The following is a 25232-nucleotide window of genomic DNA, read 5'->3' as shown; positions in this document are numbered from 1 at the left end:
AAATATCAGAGAAATTAAATTCCTTCCATACATCAAAAGATAGCTATACCTTCTACCACAATACCCACCTGTCCCATACACTAGCCAGCAGCTCACGGTTGCCAATTCGCCCCTCACCTACAAACTTTCCCTCCTACATGTTTGCAGAGTTCTTTATTTAAATTATGTTTCTTTCCGAACAGCAACTGTTGCTTTCATTTCAATCTTCTCCTCTTTCTTTACACCTTCTGCTTCTATAATACTAAATATGGATTCAAAAGTGCTGAACTAGTCTATGTCATTCTTAATGCGCTTTACTGCTGCTACTACTTCTATTAGTATTATTCTTATCGTCATTATCATCATCATTATAAGGATCAATTATTATTATTATTTCTTTCTTGTCTCAGACGTTATGTCTGGATAAATATGGAAGGTGACACGGACCTTAATCAAGCGTGACTTCCTTTTAACTGTACGGTATATGTTACATTGCATTTAGGAACTTTCGGGTAATTGAACAAGTGTCAATAATTACAGATTTCTGTAGTTGTATATACAAGTTTGGATGTAGCTGTATTGCATTGATGTACTGGTGGATATTGTGTGGTATGACTCCTGTAGTTGATAGTATAATTGGTATAATGTCAACTTTATCCTGATGCCACATGTCCTTGACTTCCTCAGCCAGTTGGATGTATTTTTCAATTTTTGAGTATGATGTCAGGTTCGTTATGTGGTGTTGTTTTATCTGTTATAATGGTTCTGTTCCAGTATAATTTGTATTCATCGTTCTCCAGTACATTTTGTGGTGCATACTTGTATGTGGGAACATGTTGTTTTATAAGTTTATGTTGTAAGGCAAGCTGTTGATGTATTATTTTTGCTACATTGTCATGTCTTCTGGGGTATTCTGTATTTGCTAGTATTGTACATCCACTTGTGATGTGATCTACTGTTTCTATTTGTTGTTTGCAAAGTCTGCATTTATCTGTTGTGGTATTGGGATCTTTAATAATATGCTTGCTGTAATATCTGGTGTTTATTGTTTGATCCTGTATTGCAATCATGAATCCTTCCATCTCACTGTATATATTGCCTTTTCTTAGCCACGTGTTGGATGCGTCTTGATCGATGTGTGGCTGTGTTAGATGATACGGGTGCTTGCAATGTAGTGTTTTCTTTTTCCAATTTACTTTCTTCGTATCTGTTGATGTTATGTGATCTAAAGGGTTGTAGAAGTGGTTATGAAATTGCAGTGGTGTAGCCGATGTATTTATATGAGTGATTGCTTTGTGTATTTTGCTAGTTTCTGCTCATTCTATAAAGAATTTTCTTAAATTATCTACCTGTCCATAATGTAGGTTTTTTATGTCGATAAATCCCCTTCCTCCTTCCTTTCTGCTTAATGTGAATCTTTCAGTTGCTGAATGTATGTGATGTATTCTATACTTGTGGCATTGTGATCGTGTAAGTGTATTGAGTGCTTCTACGTCTGTGTTACTCCATTTCACTACTCCAAATGAGTAGGTCAATATTGGTATAGCATAAGTATTTATAGCTTTTGTCTTGTTTCTTGCTGTCAATTCTGTTTTCAGTATTTTTGTTAGTCTTTGTCTATATTTTTCTTTTAGTTCTTCTTTAATATTTGTATTATCTATTCCTATTTTTTGTCTGTATCCTAGATATTTACAGGCATCTGTTTTTTCCATCGCTTCTATGCAGTCGCTGTGGTTATCCAATATGTAATCTTCTTGTTTAGTGTGTTTTCCCTTGACTATGCTATTTTTCTTACATTTGTCTGTTCCAAAAGCCATATTTATATCATTGCTGAATACTTCTGTTATCTTTAGTAATTGGCTGAGTTGTTGATTTGTTGCTGCCAGTAGTTTTAGATCATCCATGTATAGCAGATGTGTGATTTTGTGTGGGTATGTTCCAGTAATATTGTATCCATAATTTGTATTATTTAGCATGTTGGATAGTGGGTTCTGAGCAAGGCAGAACCAGAAAGGACTTAATGAGTCTCCTTGGTATATTCCACGCTTAATGTGTATTGGCTGTGATGTGATATTATTTGAATTTGTTTGGATATTAAGTGTGGTTTTCCAATTTTTCATTACTATGTTTAGGAACTGTATCAATTTAGGATCTACTTTGTATATTTCCAATATTTGTAGTAACCATGAGTGGGGTACACTATCAAAAGCTTTTTGGTAATCAATGTATGCATAGTGTAGCGACCTTTGTTTAGTTTTAGCTTGATATGTCACCTCTGCATCTATTATCAATTGCTCTTTACATCCTCGTGCTCCTTTGCAACAGCCTTTTTGTTCTTCATTTATAATTTTGTTCTGTGTTGTATGTGTCATTAATTTCTGTGTAATGACTGAAGTTAATATTTTGTATATTGTTGGTAGGCATGTTATGGGGCGATATTTAGCTGGGTTTGCTGTGTCTGCTTGATCTTTAGGTTTCAGATAAGTTATTCAACGTGTAAGTGTATCAGGGAATGTGTGTGGGTCTGCAATGTAACTGTTAAATAATTTAGTTAGATGTGAATGTGTTGAGGTGAACTTCTTTAGCCAGAAATTTGCTATTTTATCTTTTCCAGGGGCTTTCCAATTGTGAGTAGAATTAATTGCTTGGGTGACTTCATGTTGCAAAATTATCACTTCAGGCATTTGTGGTATCATCTTGTACATATCTGTTTCTGCTAGTATCCACCGTGCATGCCTGTTATGTTGTATCGGGTTTGACCATATGTTGCTCCAGAAGTGTTCCATGTCTGTTATGTTTGGTGGATTGTCTATTTTAATGTGTGTGTTATCTATTGTCTGGTAAAATTTCTTTTTGTTTGTGTTGAATGTTTGGTTTTGTTTCCTTCTATTTTCACTTTTTTTGTATCTTCTAAGTCGTTTGGCCAATGCTTGTAATTTCTGCTTCTTTTCATCTAATTGCTCTATCACTTCTTGTTGTGAGATTTTACCTAACCTTTTCCGTTTTTTTTTTTTTTCCTGACATTTCATTTCTTATAAATTGTGTTAGCTGTCCGATGTCTTTTCTCAGTTTTTCTATTCTGATCTGTAGCCTGCGTTGCCATACTGGTTTTGTGGGTTTCTTCTGTGTGTTGGTTGGTTCTGATCTCTGCCTAGTGTGTATATTTAGTGTAGTGAGTGCTCCTATATAAACCAGTAGTTGTAACTCTTCCATAGTTGTGTTTTCATTTATTTTGTTGTGTATGATTGTGTTGCTAGTTTTTATTGTTGTTTCGACTTGTGGGTTATTTGGTGGTCTATGCAAGAATGATCTAATGTCTGTATTTGTGTCTTTGTATTCTATATATGTCAGCTGAAATTTTTCTTCTATATCTAACATGTGTGTCACTTCGTGTTCTATTTGTGCTTGTTGTGGTGGCTGTCTTAAGATTTCGTTTTCCTCTGACTGTTTAATTGATGCATGTTGTTCTTTGTTTGTTTGCTCTGGGATGTTGGAGTCCATTACTGTATTTTCTTCTTCTTCTGATTGCACATTATTTTGTTCCAGTATTTGTTGTACTTGTTGTTTGATGTTTTCTAATTCTGACTGGGGTATCCTGTTATTTTTGATTATTACACGGATCTGATCAGCTAGTCGTCGTTCTGTTAAAAAATTTAATTCTGGGTATCTGGTAATAAATGTTGTGTATACTTGTGATCTGTATCTAGTTGTGTTGGTTCCTAGGTTTGTTGCTTGGTAATAACAGAACATGAGGTGTCCATTAACTTCATCTGACCATCTCATCCTCTGTCTTTGTTTTCCTTCTAGGGTGGTTGCAGGAAGCATATCCTGCAAAACACCTCTATTTGGATTTGAATCATTTTCCAGTTGGCTAGCAGTGTCGTTACCATTGTGGGCGGGCATAGGGTTCAAGCGTGGTCCCCGACCATGACGGCGCTTGTCCGAGGCTTCTTTAGTTCTGTCCTGAACCAACTAATCACACTAAAAGGGGGGTTAGCCCTATTAGTGGTTTGTTCTTTTCGTCGCCTTTTACGACTGGCAGAACATGCCGGAGGCCTATCCTTTTCCCGGGCCTCCACGGGATTATGATTATTATTATTATTATTATTACTGCTGTGAATGTTTTATTCTATCTTTAATATGTGTACTTCCTGGTCAAGTGTAAGGAGGGCGTTAAGATCCTAATCTGGTCAGGCTAAGTAGGAAATAAATAAATAATTAAATATATAGAGCCATCCATTCATGTCTTACTGACATATTCAAAATATCTATATCTACACCTACATAGATACTCTGCAAGCCACCAGTAAGGTTGATTTCAGGTGGAGTCAAGGTCAGAATAGTGGCAAGAAATGCCTTGAGGTTACAGTACACTGTGTTAGTCTCCATAGGTAAATGGCAGGAATGACAGGCTGGAGGCAACTACGTGATGGCAGAGTTCAGTCCGAATTACACTTACGGTTAATTTTTGTGTTAGCATGTGAGGTTTTTTCCTGTCCAATGAAAACACAAAATTAACAGAATGAGCAGTTCACTTTTCTTTTCTTCATAGACATTTCTGGTACTCAAAAGGATCAGTGTGTAATCTCTTTCCCACTTAATATATTATCTAACTTCAATATCATGTTCAACTAAAAAAAGTCTATGAACTGAATAATACACTGCAGTCAGGGGATACCGCCTAATATGGTGTTAGACCCCCTTTTGTCTGATGTAGTGCAGCAACTCAATATGGCATGGACTCCACAAGTCACTGGAAGTCCCCTGCAAAAATACTGAACCAAGCTGCCTCTACAGCCATTAATAATTGCAAAAGCGTTGATGGTGCAGGTTTTCGTGCACGAACTGACCTCTTGATTCTGTTCCATATCGGGCGATCTGGGTGGTCAAATCGTTTGCTTGAATTGTCCAGAATATTTTTTATTGGAACCAATCACACACAATTGTGGCCCAGTGACAAGGCACATTGTCATCCATTACAAAAATCCCATTGTTGTTTGGGAACATGAAGTCCATGAATGCCTGCAAATGGACTCCAAGTAGCTGAACATAAATCTCAATGACCAGTTCAGCTGGACCAGAAGACCCAGTCCATTCCAAGTTAACACAACCCACACAATTACGGAGCCACCACCAATTTGCACAATGCCTTTTTGACAACTTGGGTCCGTGGCTTCGTGGGATCTGCATCACACTCAAACCCTACCATCAGCTCTTTCCAACTAAAACTGGGACACATCTGATCAGACTACATTTTTCCAATCATCTAAGGTGTAACCGATGTAGTCACTATCCCAGGAGAGGCACTGCAGGTGGTGTTGTGCCGTTAGCAAGGCACTAGTGTCGATCATCTGCTGCCATAGCCCATCAATGCCAAATTTTGCTGCACTGTCCTAATGAATAAGTTTATCGTAAGTCCCACATTGAATTCTGCAGTTATTTCATGCAGTGTTGCTTGTCTGTCAGCACTACACAAACACCGCTGCTCTCAGTCATAAAGTGAAGGCTGTCGGCCACTGCGTTGACCATGGTGAGAGATAATGCCTGAAATCTGTTATTCCCGGCACACTCATGACAATAGGGATCTCGGAATACTGAATCACCTAACAACTGAAATGGAATGTCCCATGAGTCTAGCTCCAATTACCATTTGTATTCAAGATCTGTTAATTCCTGTTGTGTGGGCTTAATCACATCAGAAACCTTTTCACATTAATCAACTGAGGACAAATGAAAGCTCCACCAGTGCACAGCCTTTTTACATCTTGTGTACATAATACTACCGTCATCCGTATACGTGCCTATTGCTATCCCATAACTTTTTTCATCTCAGTGCAAATCACTCTTTTTCCTCCCACTTCCTCTCCAGCAACTAAAGTGGCATTCCAAAGACCACCACAAGCTAGTAGAGCAGGGTAACATCAGTTTTTTGCATGGTCCATTTTGTCTTTGCCCAGATATTTTCAGTTGGGCTAATCTCTGGTGTAGGAGGAAGCCAGTCCAGAAATATCATTGTTCTGCAAGCCACTCCTGTGCAATAGCTGATATATGCAGGTGTCCCAGGAGAAATGTCAAATTCAAGGATATGACAGGAACGATCATTCAAAGCAAGGCTAGCAAATGTGGGCATTAACTCAAATATCTTAAGAGCTATGAACACTACTTCATCTTTGAGACCCTTAAACAAATCTCTTCTGCTGCAAGCTCTTCGCTTTCATATTTTTGGAGTATGTAGTACGGACCAAAATGAGAAAAAATTGTCTAGTAAATATGGGCTCTAAAATGCATACCTTAAGAGCTATGAGCACTTGTTCAGTAAATGAGATGTGTTTCCCATTAGCACAGATGAACAAGTACTCATAGACTTTAGGGCCTTTGTTTACTGGACATGTTTTTCTTGTTTTGCTCCATAGTACCACCTTTCAAAATATAGAAAGCACAGAGCTTGCAGCAGAAATGATTTGTTTCACAGTATTAAAGACGAAGAAGTGCATACAGCTCTTAAGGTATGCATTTTAGAACTCATGTTTACACAACTTTTGTGCTTCAAATGATCATTCCTGTCATATCCCTGAATACTGACTATTTCTCCAGGGATGTACTGTATACCAGAAAATGATCCTGCAGAAAACACATTAATTTTTCAGTTGTATAGCTGTTACACTGACACAATCATAATACTCACAATATGACTACCATCTACCACATGAAGCCATCCAAGTCTAAGAGAACACATCCAGCACCGAACAGCCCACATCTACTGCAAGATAATGGAATATAACTGGGATGGACACTGACACCGTGTGACCTGTATACCTGTTCTGGCTTATAAATTATTGAGGAAAATCCTAGTTTGACAGAAAATTTTATGTTCCAAGAGTCACAACTGACATTGTTCTTGGCATATGCTAATCAGTATATTTGATCTTCATCACTAAGCCTCTCCCTGAAGGTCATATGTTTGCCAAGTTTAGCTTTCCGAAGCCTTTACTACATCGAATTCACTGACTTGAGGATTCAGTAATATGTTTCATCACATTTAAAAAAGATTTTGCTGTTATGTGTCAGAACATTAATTATCTTAATGTTATTAAATGTTCAGTTTTCATATGCCTATTTTATTCTCTGCTACCTTGATACCATATCCATCATGCAACGTGCTCAGCAATGCAATACCCTGGCCTGACCTTTGAATATGTCAAATGCTCTTTCATCACAATAACTGTGACGAGGTCTCAAATAGCAGGTTGACAAAGAAGCATGGCTCATGAACAAACTGGCTGACTCAAAGTAAGGTGGTGCAGATGACATTCAATTGTGTATGTGTTCACTAGGGCTCAATAGCATATGTGGTAGGCTTGTAGAAATAACTCACCATGTTAGAGTGTCAATCCACTTTACACAATACTGCCACCACAAATGGAGAATGTTAACATGATAGGCTACTTTAACTAGGACATATGTCGAAAAGGATTATGAAACTGCAGCTATAAAAATTACTCAGTTTCAACCTGGTTATTGCCACAGTTTGCCGATCACCATCAGGGAATTTTGAACTTTTCTTAAACAAAATGGAGTCATTGCTAAATAAAGTAAATAAAATGGACTGTGAATTGATAATCTGTGGTGACTTCAATATTGATTTCCTCACGAATAGTGGAAATAGGGAGACCATTTTGAACCTTGCAACATCCTACAATTTAAAGGCTGAAGTAAAAGCAGCTACCCGAGTAACAGAAACTTGCCAAACAGCTTTTGATCAGTTTCTAGTCAGGAAGAGTTTACACAACACCTCACTAAAAATTGTCAATGCGTGTTTTAGTGACCATCTTGCTCAAATATTAAGCATAAAAGTACAAGGCAGTATTATTAACAGCATGTCTTTCAGAACAGCATATCGAAGTTATAATCAGCATAATGTAAACTACTTCAACAACTTATTACAGAAAGAAAAATGGCCAGGAGTGTACAAAATGAACGATATAAATGAAAAATTCAACACTTTCATTGATACATTAACCCATTTCTTTGAACTTGCATTCCCACTGAAAACATTAACCATACGGGGGAACTCTAGAACAGACAGCTGGATCACAAAGGGAATAAGGGTTTCATGCCAGAAAAAAAGACTACTTCATGAAATATGTAACTCAAAAAATTCCTCACCAGAAGTACGCACATACTATAAAAAATACTCCAAAATATTAAGAAAATTAATAAAAGCAGCAAAAATAATGCATAATGATGATATCATTTATAACTCAGCTAATAAATCAAAGTCTATGTGTAGTGTTATAAAAAAAGAATGTGGAGAATACAGACAATCTTGCAAAAATAAAACAGAATCACATAAAAATAAAAAAGTAAACAAACCTCTTAGAAGTAGCCAACACATTTAACAACTTTTTCACAGGTGTTGCTGATAATATGTTGCAATCAAACTTTAAGAGCACCCAGGCAAATGAATATAAAATAAGTGCATGTAGAGGATCAATGTACATCAGTTCTGTTTCACAAAATGAAGTAGCTAAAGCAATAAAAAGACTAAAAAATTCCAAATCAGCAGGTATTGATGGTATACCTGCAACAATGTTAAAGAAGAGCGCATCAAACCTAATTGAAGTACTCACACACTTATGTGACTACTCACTCCAGGCAGGCACTTTCCCCAATGTGTTGAAAACATCAAAAGTTATTCCTGTATATAAAAAAGGGGATAAAGACAATGCAAATAACTACAGACCCATCACAGTTTCCTCCTGCATCTCTAAAGTACTGGAAAAAGTTATGTATGACAAACTTATGAAATTTATAAATAAAAACAGCATCCTATGTAATGAACAACATGGATTCAGAAATAAGAGGTCAACGACAACTGCTGTCCATGAGTGCATCAATTCCATCCTAAACCTAATGGACAAAAAATAGGAAACAATAGGAGTATTTATTGACTTGTCAAAAGCTTTTGACATGGTGGACCATAAAATTCTGCTATCATAGCTCGAAAGATATGGTACTCCAGGTCTGTCCAACAAGTGGATCAGTTCCTTCCTGACTAGTCGTAAGCAGGCAGTGTGCATCAAGCACACAAATATTGAACTAAAAACTGTATCTAATCACTTATCTGACTATAAACAAATTAAATGTGGTGTACCCCAAGGATCAGTAATGGGACCCCTTCTGTTTCTTCTGTACATAAATGATCTAAGCTTAAATGTTGATGCACACAAAACAATCACATTTGCAGATGACACCACTATTCTACTAAAAGGTGACGGCGATGAACAGTTACAGCAGAGAGTAAATGTGGTCACGAAACAACTTAGCAGCTGGGCACAGAGTAATCAGCTTGTAATAAACAGTAAGAAAACCATTGCTCTAAAATTCCCCAATGTTCCTAACAAGGACATGTTTATCCCATCAGTCTCTATCAATGACGAACCAGTTGGTAACAATACTGAAACCAAATTCTTAGGAGTTTGGCTGCAGAGTAGCGTCAGATGGAATAAGCATATTGAATATCTCAATGCAGAACTGAGCAAAACATGTTACCTTCTTTGTTCATTAAAATCATGCTGTAGTGAGAAAACAATTGTTGTTGTTGTAGTTGTTGTTGTTGTGGTCTTCAGTCCTGAGACTGGTTTGATGCAGCTCTCCATACTACTCTATCCTGTGCAAGCTTCATCTCCCAGTACCTACTGCAGCCTACATCCTTCTGAATCTGCTCAGTGTATTCATCTCTTGGTCTCTCTCTACGATTTTTACCCTCCACGCTGCCCTCCAATACTAAATTGGTGATCCCTCGATGTCTCAGAACATGCCCTACCAACCGATCCCTTCTTCTAGTCAAGTTGTGCCACAAGCTCCTCTTCTCCTCAATTCTATTCAATACCTCCTCATTAGTTATGTGATCCACCCATCTAACCTTCAGCATTCTTCTGTAGCACCACATTTCGAGAGCTTCTATTCTCTTCTTGTCTAAACTATTTATCGTCCACGTTTCACTTCCATGCATGGCTACACTCCATACAAATACTTTCAGAAACGACTTCCTGACACTTACATCTACACTCGATGTTAACAAATTTTTCTTCTTCAGAAACGCATTTCTTGCCATTGCCAGTCTACATTTTAAATCCTCTCTACTTCGACCATCATCAGTTATTTTGCTCCCCAAATAGTAAAACTCCTTTACTACTTTAAGTGTCTCATTTCCTAATCTAATTCCCTCAGCATCACCCGACTTAATTCGACTACATTCCATTATCCTCGTTTTGCTTTTGTTGATGTTCATCTTATATCCTCCTTTCAAGACACTGTCCATTCCATTCAACTGCTCTTCCAAGTCCTTTGCTGTCTCTGACAGAATTACAATGTCATCGGTGAACCTCAAAGTTTTTATTTCTTCTCCATGGATTTTAATTCCTACTCCAAACTTTTCTTTTGTTTCCTTTATTGCTTGCTCAATATACAGATTGAATAACATCGGGGATAGGCTACAACCCTGTCTCACTCCCTTCCCAACCACTGCTTCCCTTTCATACCCCTCGACTCTTATAACTGCCATCTGGTTTCTGTACAAATTGTAAATAGCCTTTCGCTCCCTGTATTTTACCCCTGCCACCTTCAGAATTTGAAAGAGAGTATTCCAATCAACATTGTCAAAAGCTTTCTCTAAGTCTACAAATGCTAGAAATGTAGGTTTGCCTTTTCTTAATCTTTCTTCTAAGATAAGTCGTAGGGCCAGTATTGCCTCATGTGTTCCAACATTTCTACGGAATCCAGTATTGAAGGCATATCATGCGTACTTTCATTCTCGTCTTAGATATGGGGTCACCTTCAGGGGAACCACTAAAACAGCTAATAGCACTTTTAAACTACAAAAAAAGGGCCATTAGAATCTTATTTGAGTGCAAGCCTAGAGACTCTTGTTAACCCCTGTTTAAGAAATCTGGTATTCCTCCATTACCATGCGTATACATTATGGAAACACTTTTGTTCTTTAAATTAAATGTAATAGGTAAGGACTGGAGACGGCAAAAAAACTGTGATATACATGATCACTTTACCAGACAAAACAGAAACTTACATATGACTCAAAACAGCACAGCACTGTTTCAAAAAGGTACTTTTCACATGGGAGTTAAGCTTTATAACAAACTTCCTGAAAACATAAAAGCTATCACAGAGGTCAATACATTTGGAAAATCTCTAAAGTCATAATTACAGCATCACTGCTTTTACTCCAATGAAGAATATTTAAATTTATAAAATTTGTTATATAAATACTTACGTGTAAAGTGTATTATTGTAACCTTAAATATGTACACCTTGAAATGACTTTCAGCCTGTATATTTATAACTTGACTTGTCCAATGTCTTATGCATAAGCTGCTATGTAGACAACAGACCAATAAAAAATACAATACAATACAAAAAAATTATTCCAGAATGAAGTCATACTTTGGGTAAATTGATCTTACCAGGATTATTATTATTATTATTATTATTATTATTATTAAACAGCTGCATGTTATTACCACACCACCAGTACCATCGGCCTTCTGCTACAGTGCCAATGCCTGAGGTTGCTTGGGCAACTGTAGGTGAGTAACTCACTGGCTGTAACAGCACTTCATGCAATCTCAGGCAAACAACCACAATCTTCAGAGCACTTTCTTGTAATACATTTGACATACTTCATTTTACTGAATCAAATACATGTCATCACTGGATAATGGCTTACTATTATTTCATTGCAGATGTTAAGTTCAACATAACATTATTGGATAATGGTTGCAAATTAACTTTACATTTCATGTCGTAGTGCAACAGATTGCACTTTTAAAATTTGTATAACAACAGTGTACTAAACCAGCTCATTACTATAATAAGTAAATCTACGATGTAGATTATTACATATAAAATTAGTAGATGGTACGAACAACAAACATCACTGTATTTGGTAATTGTGTATCAAGTCTAATGTCTAAATGACCTCCATATGTCAAACTCTGAGACTGTGTCAAGGCAGTGATGAAGGAATGAGAACAATGACACAGAAATCTGGGGAAAAAAAAAACATTCATTCTTTAGCATAATGGTGAAGGAAAAAGTAAAAGGGGGAACAACAGGGCCAAAGACATGTGATACAGATTTGGCTGGAAATTTGAATGTATATGTTGGACATTACTCTAAGATTAATAATAGCAACAATAAGCCACAAAAAATTCCAGTGAATTAACATTCTGATTAATATTTGTAAAAGCATTAATAAATATGCTTCTTACCTGGAATGGTGCTTCCCCAGTGTGTATGGGCATATGGCGTTGAAGTGCTCCCTTTTGGGTGAATGCCTTGTTGCAGTAGGGGCAACAGAAGGGATTTATACCATTATGCATCCCAACATGAATATCTAGTGCTGGTTTGTGTTTATACGCTTGCCCACAAATTTCACAAATGTATGGTCTTTCATCACTGTGAGTCGCAACATGTGATCTATATTCACTCATAGTTCGCCACTTCTTACCACAGATACCACACTCGTGTTTTGGTACCTTCGGTGCTGGCTCCCGCTTTCTTTTCTTTTCTTTTCTGGCCCTCTTGTCGTCTTTGCTGTCATTATTCTCTTCATTATTTCTTGGTCCTTGTGAAGATTTTCCAGTATCAGATAGCTTTGCTTCTTCCTCTTTGCTCTTGTCTTCAGTAATATCTTTTTTAACATCTTCATTTTTAACATTAACAGTTCCATTTTGTTCAGTTTCACTAGATGTACCTTTGTCTGGTGAGTTGGTTACAGAGTCAAATTTTTGCCCCTCACTACTAAACATACCAAAAATTTCTTCTTCATCCATTTTCCACTCAAAATCATCATCACTACTTGTTGTGTCATTGTCTCTGTGATCATCTACTTCCTTCTTCACTTTATTGTCTCTTTCAACCATCATATTTACCTGGTCAGAAGAAGAGTTTATAAAAGTACCATCCTTACACAAGTCAATTATATTTTCTTCAGTTATATCTTTACCATGCTTCTTCAGAGCATGAATACCTGCACCTGATTTTGAGCCAAACTTTTTCCCACAATCACGGCACTGATAAGGCTTTGCACCCCCATGGGACAACAAATGCTGTTTTACCTCACAAGGACGACGAAAAAGTCTACCACAAAGTGAGCATGGGTGTATATAACGCCGAACTCGATGAACATCTTTTCCTTGACCACTGGATAACTTGTTAGAAATTTGTTTAGGTGTATGTGGTTTTCGTGCTGGTCTTCCTTTTCTCTTACTGTAAGCTCCTGCTTTCCCAGCTGCAACTATTGAAGTTCGAGGGGTAACTTTGCCAGTATCAGTCTGGAAAGGTTTAGAGAAAAACTCATTTCATCTAAAATGTTTTCTATTAAAACATAAATGGAGAAAGAAATGTTTGTAGAAAAATGAACACAGACACTACTATGAAAAACACAGCAGACCCTCATGCTATGCTGGAGAGTTCACCTTTGAATCCTAGACAATGCAAATGTTTCCAAGCAAAGAACAGTTACCAGTGTTGTTGTGTAATGAGGAAAATATGTATATAGTACGGTAAGACCCAAAAGGAGTTCATGAAATTTGACACAACTTGAAAATTTGCCTTTTCCCATGCCCAACTTCTGAAATGCAAAACTTCCTTTCCTGGTGATGATAAAAAGAGAGAATGGAAGAAAAGAGAGAGAGAGAGAGAGAGAGAGAGAGAGAGAGAGAGAGAGAGAGAGTAGCAGATGGCCAACCAGTATACTGTGCTAAGGGATGTACAACATGTGTTGGCAATTATTGGAATCTGAACAATAATGATAACTGTATTGTCCAAAAGAACAGATATCATTGGTTACCATGCAGCTTGGTAGAATGAAATTACAATGAAATGAATACCCCTGTCTGCATAAAGGTGTTGATATAAGTCAATGGGGACAGTTGAAAATATGTGCCCCGACTGGGACTTGAACCAGGGATCTCCTGCTTACATGGCAGATGCTCTATACATCTGAGCCACCGAGGACACAGAAGATAGTGTGACTGCAGGGACTCATCTCTGGCATGACTCCCGTGAGATCCACATTCACAATTCATTGTCCCACACTATATTCATAGTGCCCCTGCCCATTATACTCATTACTCGTGGCTTTACTGCCGATTCCCGTAAGAGTTCGGGCACTGTTTGTGCATCTGCACAGAAGAATATGGTCAGGTCGATAGACACACAAACACACAAACAAACACAAACATACACACAAAATTCAAGCTTTCGCAACAAACTGTTGCCTCATCAGGAAAGAGGGAAGGAGAGGGAAAGACGAAAGGATGTGGGTTTTAAAGGAGAGGGTAAGGAGTCATTCCAATCCCGGGAGCGGAAAGACTTACCTTAGGGGGAAAAAAGGACGGGTATACACTCGCACACACAGGCTATCCGTGATCTGAAGGCTGACCGATCCATCGTCATTCTTCCGGCGGACAAGGGTTCCACGACCGTGGTACTTGATCGTCGGGAGTATGTGGCTGAGGGACTGCGTCAGCTTTCAGACAACACCACATACAAAGTTTGCCAAGGTAACCCCATTCCCGATGTCCAGGCGGAGCTTCAAGGAATCCTCAGAACCTTAGGCCCCCTGCAAAACCTTTCACCTGACTCCATCAACCTCCAGACCCCAAGAACTTTGTTTTTTTTATATATATATATATATATATATATATATTAAAAAAACAAAGACGATGTGACTTACCATACAAAAGCGCTGGCAGGTCGATAGATGTTTTCGTATGGTAAGTCACATCATCTTTGTATTTAAATATATTTTTCCCGCGTGGAATGTTTCCCTCTATATATATAGTTAAGTCCCTCAGTCGCACTATCCACTATGTCCTCGGTGGCTCAGATGGATAGAGCGTCTGCCATGTAAGCAGGAGATCCCGGGTTCTAGTCCCAGTCGGGGCACACATTTTCAACTGCCCCATTGACTTATATCAATGCCTGTATGCAGTCAGAGGTATTCATTTCATTGTAATAATGATAACTGAATAGTAATACTCTGTGTGTACAAAAGACACCTCCCAGAAGAAATCAAGTTGCGTGATCATGAAGCAGCAGGAATACACAAACAGGAAAGAGAATAATTAAAATGAACTGTAAACGCGAAACATTGTCACATTAAGACTTTGGCCATTGGAGAATACTTTTGGAACCTCAGACTGCTTCCTTCCAGTTTCTCTGTGAAATGTTCTGTCTCTACCTGTACTGCAGAGGAAACTATGATGAATGCATATTAATAGAAGCTTCAATGTCTTGCTTTACGCTATTAAAACATAATTTTTACAATGTAAAATAAGGCAGAACATAAAATTAAATCCAGCACTAATTGTGCTTCTCCCAGGATTTTCCTGTATTACAGAAGTTTATTTCAGTTAAAAGGAACTCATACTAAAATTAGAGAAAGATAACAGGGCTTTAACACAGTAAGAGGTACAATGAAATATAAGTTGCAATTGTTTTGCAGAAAATAGACCAGAATGCAAAGCTACATTAAACCAGTCTTACGATGACAATAACAACAATTGCTCTGCAATATTTCATTTAAAAAAAAAAAAAAAAAAACGGGCCAAAACACAAAATTCAGGTGTTCCATTTTCCATACACATTCATAAAAATACTTAAATTCTTTATTGCTCACCTTCTGTTCTGTAGTAGATTTCTCACAAGAATTTTCAGTATCTGGTTCACATTCCTCCTCTTTCAGTTTATCATCTGGTTTCTCAACAACACTGTTAATTTCTATCACATCTTCTGTCTGACACGCTACACCCTGAATATCCTGTATACCATTTTTTATTCTATGGGAATTTCTTTCAAAAAATGTTAGAATTTTTTTCTTGATGGATGTGCACTTTGTTTCGGCGCACGCTAATTCCTCAAAAAGGGAAAAACATTTTGCACAGATGGATGCTGCTGACAATACAGACCGTACAAGTTTCTTGCATACAATTTTCTCCACTGCATTGGCAAGCAGCGTATCAGTATTAGGTACAACCGTACAAAATACACCGTAATTACTGGATGAAATTTGACCGCCACATATCAAACAGTTAGGTCGTTTTTGTTTTTCTCCATTACTCATTTTATAATTCATTCATTAATGAAAATGTAGTGTAGCAGGGTAAATAATTTGACAGGTTAGGTTATATTAATCAGGGGTGACCTTGCACGTATAGGTAGAGACTCAAACATCGTAATTGAAAACTACAATATGTATGGATAAATGTTTTTTTTGTTCGTACAGCGCCATAACCTACGGATTTTTCACACCGCAAACATGTTGATATTTCACGGTTCCTGTCTTCTTCCACCCAATTCAAAACAACACAAACAGTGTTTGTCAACCCCTTTGTATTGCTTCATGAATCCAAATAAAAAGCATGCACGCCAACAGCATGTAATACAGACTTTCAAGTTACTAACACCAATCGTTCCCGCAGAGCATTCTACGTAATAGTTTATTGTAAACTTTCGCTGTTCGTACGTAAATTTATAGCGTAGCTTTATCTTCACCAAAAATTATTAGAGTTCGCCGCGAAAGTATCCTCATTTTTTACGTACGGTATGTTGGCTAGCCCATCTCCGGCGTTTTGCATTTGTTTGGGATTCGGAAGCAAGAAAAATAAGACAGAAAAAAAATTAATGTTGCTGTATAACAATGAAGTATGAATACATACTTAATGAATTGCAGGATGGCTGCGCTGAGTGGTGATCTTGCTACGGTTGAACCTCAAATTGGAAGAACATTGTGTACCAATCAGCTCAGCTTAGTATGCCATGTGCGCGTTCCTTTCAATTTTAGCGCGCTATTCAGTCCAGTCACAGTGTGCCTTAGTTACGAAATGATCTCACAGTGTGCAAATGGTGCATATTTACAAGTTGCAAATGCTAAAAATAATTTGAATGTAACTAAATTAATCCTGTGAGTTAACTGGTATAGTAGGCTTCGCATTTTAAGGCGTTTCCATTTAATTACTCTTCTTGATCACTTGAAGCCAGGAAACATGCTTTAGCAACTGCATTATTTTATCTCGGTAATAAATTGTACCTGTGTATTTCTACTGCAGAAGTAGAAATTCGAAGTTGGCCATGGGGAAGGTTTCTTGATAAAACATTTTTACGAGCTCGTATTTTGACTTTTAGAATATGCATCATTTTTTGATTTTGCAGTTCTTCCATCCCTGCTTGTTCCCTACATTTCTGTCGTATATGCAAATCGTGCTAAGGTGATGTACAAAGAAATGTTCCTTGACTGGACATATTTAAGAAACAGCATAACACCATAAATAAAATACGTTTTATGGCATACAGACTTTTATGAAGCCACCACTACTCCTAGGTGGTCAAACACTGATTATAAAATACGTATGATTTTGTCGTGGTTGTATTAACAGATATCATTGCTTGTACTTGGGAAGTACTGAATGAACTGTTTAAAATATTCACAAAGACTATGTCATACCAACCAAATTCCAGCATAGCCATTTATTAATACTGATGAAGGTGAAGAACAACTACAATGGTACCGCTAAATTATATTTCAGTTTCCTGGTTACAGCATTTGAATACATACTTTTAAAAAATCTAGCAACCACACACTATTTTGAACTCTACCACCATTACTGTGGTTAAAATAAAACTCTCATCAACCATTACATTCAGATTTATCTTGAATGTTTGATGTGGATGCTGAAAAATATATGTTTATTTTAATCATCACTAAATGAAAAAAACAAAACTCATTTGGAAGTCGGGCCCTTTGGAACCTAGGACTCATGTCTATGAAGTTAAACACAACAAACTGGATGTGTCTAGCACTAGTAATGAGGCAATGAGAACTATTATAGAAGGACATATTTTAGACATGACATATGCATCAGGAGTGATACAAACGGAGACAATAACTAAGCAAGAACTAAAGCGTTTAGAACAAAGATTCCAAGAACTTGAATTTGCCTCAATGAGACAACATGGAGTGTACAGAAAACGAAGTCCAGTGACAGCAGGAAAAGAATGTGCCAATATGTAAATAACAATATTAACACATTGCCTGCCACGTGATGGGGAGGGGGATGGGAGGGCACAGGAGATTGGCGGGGACAGTGTAGGGGTGCTAGGTGCAGTGGGAGGTTAGGGGAGGAGTGGAAAAGAAGAGAAAGGGAAGAGGACTAGTGATTGTGTTGGTGAAATAGAAGGCTTTGTTGTGCTGGAATGGGAGCAGGGAAGGCAATAGGTAAGTGGAGGACAGATGGTAGCAAAAATTGAGGCCAGGGGATTACAGGAACGTAGGATATATTGCACGGGAAGTTCCCACACGGATGGTGTTGGTAGGAAGTATCCAGATGGTACAAGCTGTGAATCAGTCACTGAGGTGGAGAGCACTGTGTCATGCAGCATGTTCAGCAACTGAGTGGTCCAACTGTAACTTGGCCACAGTTTGTCAATGGCCATTTATATGGAGGAACAGCTTGTTAGTCATTATGATCACAAGAAAACAGCACAGAGATTGTATCTTGTTAATGATCAGTGTTTGGAGCTGAGTTTGTAGGTCACAGGTAGTCCTGACTTGCACAGGATAGGACTGGACTGGAGTATAGGTGGTGAGGGATGATGTATGGGACAGGTCTATCATCTAGACCTGTTGCATGGATATGAGCCATGAAGCAGGGATTGGGAGAAGTGGTGGAGTAGGGATGGACAAGGATATTGCATAACTGACTGGGTGGTGAAATACCACTGTGGGAAGATTGGGGAGAATATTTGTCATTTCAAACCACGACGAGAGGTAGTCGAGACCCTGGCGGAGAAAGTTAGTCGGTTGCACCAGTCCTGGATGGTACTGAGTCATGAGGAGAGTGCTCCTTTGTGGGTGGACAGTGGGTGTATGGGGAGGTAGGTGTATAAAGAGACAAGGCAAGGGGGATCTGTTACTGTACATGGTAGGGAGGGTAATTTCATTCAGTGAAAGCCTCTGTGGAGATCCTTAGTATATGTGGAGCAGGACTGCTCATCACTGCAGGTGTGATGACCATGAGTGGCTAGGCTGTATGGAAGGAACTTCTTGGTGCGGGTGGCAGCCATTGAAGTGGAGGCATTGCTAGTGGTTGATAGGTTTGATATAGACGGAGGTAGTGGTGTAGCTATCCTTGATGCAGATGTCGACATAGAGAAAAGTGGCATATTCAGTTGAAGGGAGCAAGTGAAGGAAATAGGGGAAGAGATATTGAGGTTCTGGAAGAAAGTGGATAAGGTGTTCTAACGCTTGGTCCAGATCATGAAGATGACACAACAAATCTGAACCAGGTGAATAGGAAGGATTCCTCTACAAGATGCCTGAATAGGTTGGCACAGAAAGGCTTCCCACAATCCTTCCTACCAAAACCAGCTTCTCTAAATTGCACAGGTGGAAACTCTCCCTGCAATGTGTCCTGCGTTCCCGTAAGCCCCCCTGGCCTCAACCTTAGCTAGCGTCTGTTTCCCTCCCACTTCAGCACAACACATCCTTGTATTCAACCAACACACCCACTAGTCCTTTTCCCCTTCTCTTCTTTTCAGCCCCTTCCCCCACCACCTCCCAAACCTCCTGATTGCATCTGGCAGCCCTACCCTGTTTCCACAATGTCCCTGTGCACCCCCATAAGCAGCATTACCCATACCCCAACCCATCCTGCTATCAACCCCTTTCCCACTCCATGCCACCTCCTTACCCACACCACTGGATTGCTGCTCCCATCAGATGCAGTTACTATTCAGTCCAGCCACAGCAGCCAGAGACAGTGTGTGGGTGCGTGTGTGTTTTTTTCGTTTTCTACTTTTGAGGCAGGCTTTCTAGCTGAAAGCTAAAATATATAGCAATCTTTTTGTTGTGTCTGTCTGTGACTCAGTGTCTTCTCTACATGGTGAGTAGCAATCTTATCGTTTCATAATACTGTTCTTATTCCATACTGGACTTCCCATTGTTAGACAAGTAAATCTTCTTGTCCATGCCCTGGAGGCTGAGGGGATGTTGACCAGTTGTCATGCCATATTTTGCCATGTGGCCTCATGCGAATGTGGTACAGAGGGGTATGTGGTCAGCACTCTGCTCTTCCAGCTGCTTTGCTGAATTCCCAGGCCCTGGTGCTGCTATTTGTCAATTACATAGCTCCTCAATTACCATCACAAGCCTGGGTACACCCCAAACCTATTCTCCTACTGAGGCAGAATCCATGTCTTACTGGAAATGAAACCTGGGTCCTCTGCATGGCAGCCATTTATGCTGACCACTCAGCTATGGAGATGCAAGCAATTAAAAATCAAAGAACTCTGTGTAACATCTGATATTAATGATACAATAATAAAATTAAATCTACATGGACAATAGAGAAAAGAGAAACCAGGAAATAACTTAAGCAGATGCAAGGATTTTCCATTAAAGAAAACATGCAAATAATAAATGATTACAGCCAGATAGCTAACATATTTAATGCTCACTTCCTTGAAGGAGGTCAGACGATTGGTAGGTCAAGGGATAAGGCAACAGAATATACACAGAAAAATCACAATTCCTCCATCCTCTGCGAAAACAGAAAAAGAATGTAATTAACTCTGTTGAAATCAAAAACACTTAAAGAGACCATTATACATCAAGTAAATTACTACAATCCCATTCTTCACATATACACAGTATATTCTGTCAAATATGTAATTCATCACCATCACAGGAGATATTTCCAAACAGCCAGAATTATGCTGTCAGAGCCATTTGCTAGGAAAGTAGTAAGATATAATTACTGAACAGTCTCTCTACTTGTATCCTCCTCAGGGGTACTGGAGATTATATGCAAGAACCCCAAGACACCTCTCTCAAAATAAGACAGTTAAGTCAATCTCACTTTGGACTTCAAAAGGATCTCTTCACAGAAAATGCTATTTTTCAATTTATGAATCATATTAAACAAAATTTAAGTGACAAAATAATGACAATTGGCATTTTGTGTTGTGACAAAGCAAGCTGGGATCGTTTTACTTGCTTTCTTGTTTTGTCATGTTCCTCCTTAAATTCTTTTTTGACTAATTACCATATTATTCTGAAAGACCGTGAAATGCGTAGTTAGGTTTTTACTGCTCATAGTTGTTCAACAGCAAACTATTGTAGCAGTAAGCGTATTAACATACCTGAGTATAATCTGCATTTTCATAAAAGAATATAGCACCAGATCTATATTGACTATTCCTACTTAATATCTTTTGTTATAGGGTGAAATCAGTAATTGTTTCGTGGCTTAGATTCTATTGTTGACTTACAAACAAATATAATTTCTGTGGTAAGTATAAACATTTAGAAGAAGATTGGACTGGATTGGATTGTTTCGGGGGAAGAGACCAAATAGTGAGGTCATCAATCTCATCGGATTAGGGAAGGAAGGGGAAGGAAGTCGGCTGTGCCATTTCAAAGGAACCATCCTGGCATTTGCCTGGAGCGATTTAGGGAAATCACGGAAAACCTAAATCAGGATGGCCAGACGTGGGATGGGATTGAACCATCATCCTCCCGAATGAGAGTCCAGTGTGCTAACCACTGTGCCACCTCACTCAGTTTACAAAAAGAACTACTAGGATTCTTAAAGTATTTATTTGGCACTATTCAAAAACATGTTAGCAAAGCCAGCCGTTAATTAATTCCAAAATACTTACCAGGTTTGTCAAAAGTATTGTTTGTGTAACTATATCTGTTAATTTCATCATTTAAACAAATAATTCAGCCTAATCTTTGACATAGAAGGAACTGTTAAAGAGGAGGTATTTTTCAATCAATTCAGTTAATTGAATGAGTTATGTTTTAATTGTAACTTCAGTAAATAAAACATCAAACAATGTATAGTTTCAGTGCCTAATATTGTGAGTATATATAAAGTCCCAATTTTTGGTCCTGAGGCAGTCAGTCCATGGCCGATTTTCAGACAGGAAATCTGTATCAGATAAGAGTAACAATAATGAAGTGGAATTAGCGTAACACAAACAGGCTTTGTGCAAAACAATGAGTGTGTCTGTACAATTTATTTGAGTAGTAGTGTGTCTTGTGCTATATTATTCTGAAGGGCTGTGGAATGTGTAGTTAGGTTTTTACTGCTCATAGTTGTTCAACAGCAAACTACTGTAGCGGTAAGCTGATGTTTGCCTGAGAGCTATTAATGAGGCTTTATCTAAATTTACCAATAGTGAACTGGCCATATTTCTGTGTAATATTGGTGGGGTTGTGATCAGTGAGAGTAAAGAACTGTGAAACGGAAGTGTGCAACTGTCGGCTACACCATTTACAGTAGTCAGTGTTGAACTTCCACTCCTCATTTTTCAGCCAGTACAAAAATGCAGTACGTCGACACTGAGGACTATCAACGAAGAAACAAAGCAGGCAAATGTCACACTGTGTCTTATCTAGAGAAGGTTAAATATTATGGTATCAGAGACTTGCTGGTAACTGGTTTTCATCCCACTAGCTAATAATGCAGAGTGTTTATTAAGAGAGCCAAGCAGTGTATACAATAAATTTTCAGGATAGAGAATAATCCCTACATGTGTAGCACAGTGATTTATGTTGAGTACCCTCTTGTTCTTGTCATTTATAAATGATCTACAATCGTATCTGAGAAGCAGAAATAGTTCTCTTCGCTGTTGGTGCAGGTACTGTAATCAGTTGTCCATGTGAACATATTCAGATTGCTGGATTGGTTGACTGAAAGTGCTAAGTGGGTTACTAATTATATTTCAGTGGCATGTGACATTGTTACATGAAACTTTACCACTCCTTTTCTAAATGTGTTGGCACTAACTTCTGGATAGGCCAGTTTATGAAGAGGTGATAGCCTGGTATTGACACTCAGCTGTAGTAAATAGGTATGCTCTTGGTGTTGAACATCTCAGTAGTGTGTGTGTATGTGCTTTGTATGATAATGTGAAAAAGTTACAAGCCTCATTTAGAATCAATGTGCCATTTTAATGCATCTGCTTCTTCCTGTGTACTGGTAAAAGCTTAGAAATCCTAATCTTTTACAATTGTCTAGCTGCACAACTGGTGGACCACTGAAATAGCTGATATCAGTCGTGAACTGGTTCCTGTAGCCTACATGTAGCATCTGATGTGCTGTCGCTTTCTCTGGTTTCTGGTAAGTGTATTTAGTAGTGTTAACTGCTGGCCTCCAAGCATGGGTCGAAACATTTTAATGACAGTGTAGACTGCATTAAGTTCTCTGTCACCTTTAGACCAGTTGGCATGTGAAATGCTGGCTGAAAAATGCAAAAAGTTGCATTTGATGACACATGTACTGTGAAGGCTAGAGGTGCTTGTGACAATGGATAGGCTACGAATGCTGCATCTGTGACACTAGCCTTGAGATCAATAAAGTTAATGTCTGTTGCAATTGTACACTCCAATGTACTTGCTAGTTTTGGAGAATATGTAAAGGATTAATTAAGTGGGGCAGTGATCAGTGAATGATTGCATAAGAGTCCCAGTAGACATTGTTAATCCTAGAAATCGCCTGAGCTTGTGCATTGCAGAAGCCTTTGTAAATATGGTAATAGTGCTCCCCTCTCCCCCTTACAGAGGGCAAAATGCCAACTGAGTTGTTGAGACACTATACTTCTGCTGTTCTGAACATTCCTTTGAATAGATTAACGACCAAGTCATGTAAATATTTGCAGAAGAATGTGGTGTTCTCCATCGTGTGAAATGTACACGTGGTAGATTGAGGTGTCACCTGTTACCTCATCTATGAATTGCCAAAAAGTTTGTGCTGTGTTACAAAGTTTAAATGTCATTCAGGTATTTTAGACAATTTGAAAGGTGCACAAACTATCATCTTTGAAACATCTTGTGTAACAATTATTATATGGTAGAACACTTAGAGAAGTCTGATCACTGAAAATATCTCATAGTTATGGATAGTTGTGATGTGGTATGGTACATTAGCATCATATGAATGTTAACCATTACTTTTTTTTGTTATAATCTACAGTTGTAAAAACTCCTCTTAGGAGCAACAGACTCCCTGGGTGAGCAGGATGGATCTCTTACATCCATGTGAGGTTCAAGCACTGTCCAATTAGATGTGTGGTTATGATATACACGCACTAATGTAGATGGCAGGCAGGTGATATTTGGAAACTTGAATGTACATTAGTAGATTGTTGAATGAATTCATCCGAATGCTTGTGCTTGTGGTGTGGTAGAGAATTCTAGAGCTCATCGCTCATGTTGTTACATCAATGAACCATTGGTGGCATAGTCATGCAGGAGTGTATAAGAAAATTTAAAAAATCTCATCAGATAATTGGGGGAAGTATATCAGCAACAAAGAATAACCAGATGAGCACGAATCAAAATCAACCAGCAATGTCACACAATCATAGACACATATGGCTGACCAATTTGTAGCGTTCAATGACCATAATCTATCCCGCACATGCGAGGTGAGATTGACTGACTCTTGAGCATAAATACTGCCAAGTGATTACTTGCTTTTTGTTCATTTGCAGAGATACCACAAAAGAGATCCAAGATCTATGAGTACTCTTACTTTCTGTTGTATCTGTGAAATATGAAAGGGTTATTATTTTATAATGTTCAACAGCTGATGAAGACACAAACCAGTGTGAAAACAAACTCTCTTGTTGTTTCCTTAAGAAGAACTTTAATGATGCATCATGTCTTAGAGGCACACATACCCCAGCTATCAGTCAGTTACCAGTACACAACAACCAGAGTATGCTTGTTTATGCACTTATATCACCTCAACTCAGGTATGCCTTGTATAACTTTCTTGACAACTTTCTCTCAGCAAAAATGGCACACATTCTTATCAGACCATAAATGTACATATTGTTATCCAGTTCAATATATTTGTGGTAGCAGTTGTTATTTTCAGCTGTTATAGCTGAGAAGAATCAACACTCTTTAAAACAATGCACATGTAACACTGCAACATGTTTAGGGAGTCAGGGCTCTCACATTGGCTTGACAGTGACCTGTTACTGCACTGCCAGGAATTTATGGGTTGGGTGTTTCTCATCATAAACAGTGGCAACAGACCTAAAGCATGTAATTTGCTAAGTACAGAAACGTAGTAAACTGTTTTGAACAAGCTTAATAGTTCAGAAAAAGCTGAAGCTAACGCTGAATCATTAGTAGAGTTGATTCACCTACT

The 25232-nt window shown here is 38.2% G+C and overlaps 1 protein-coding gene across 1 annotated transcript in view; it reads right to left on the bottom strand.

Annotated features, from left to right (window-relative positions):
• LOC124777105 (zinc finger protein 431-like) overlaps positions 1-16489 on the bottom strand; it is a 45427-nt gene extending 28938 nt beyond the window's left edge. The window contains exons 1-2 of the mRNA XM_047252389.1: positions 15686-16489; positions 12270-13334 (exon numbers count right to left, since the gene is read on the bottom strand). Coding sequence (XP_047108345.1) covers positions 12270-13334; positions 15686-16141 — 1521 coding nt within the window. The 5' untranslated portion in view covers positions 16142-16489. The remainder of the gene's footprint in view (positions 1-12269; positions 13335-15685) is intronic.
• Positions 16490-25232: the final 8743 nt, after the last annotated feature.

This window comes from Schistocerca piceifrons, chromosome 2 (genome assembly GCF_021461385.2).
Source record: "Schistocerca piceifrons isolate TAMUIC-IGC-003096 chromosome 2, iqSchPice1.1, whole genome shotgun sequence".
Lineage (NCBI taxonomy): Eukaryota > Metazoa > Arthropoda > Insecta > Orthoptera > Acrididae > Schistocerca > Schistocerca piceifrons.
The sequence above is the reverse complement of the archived record's forward strand: the minus strand, read 5'-3'. Positions and strand labels throughout refer to the sequence as shown.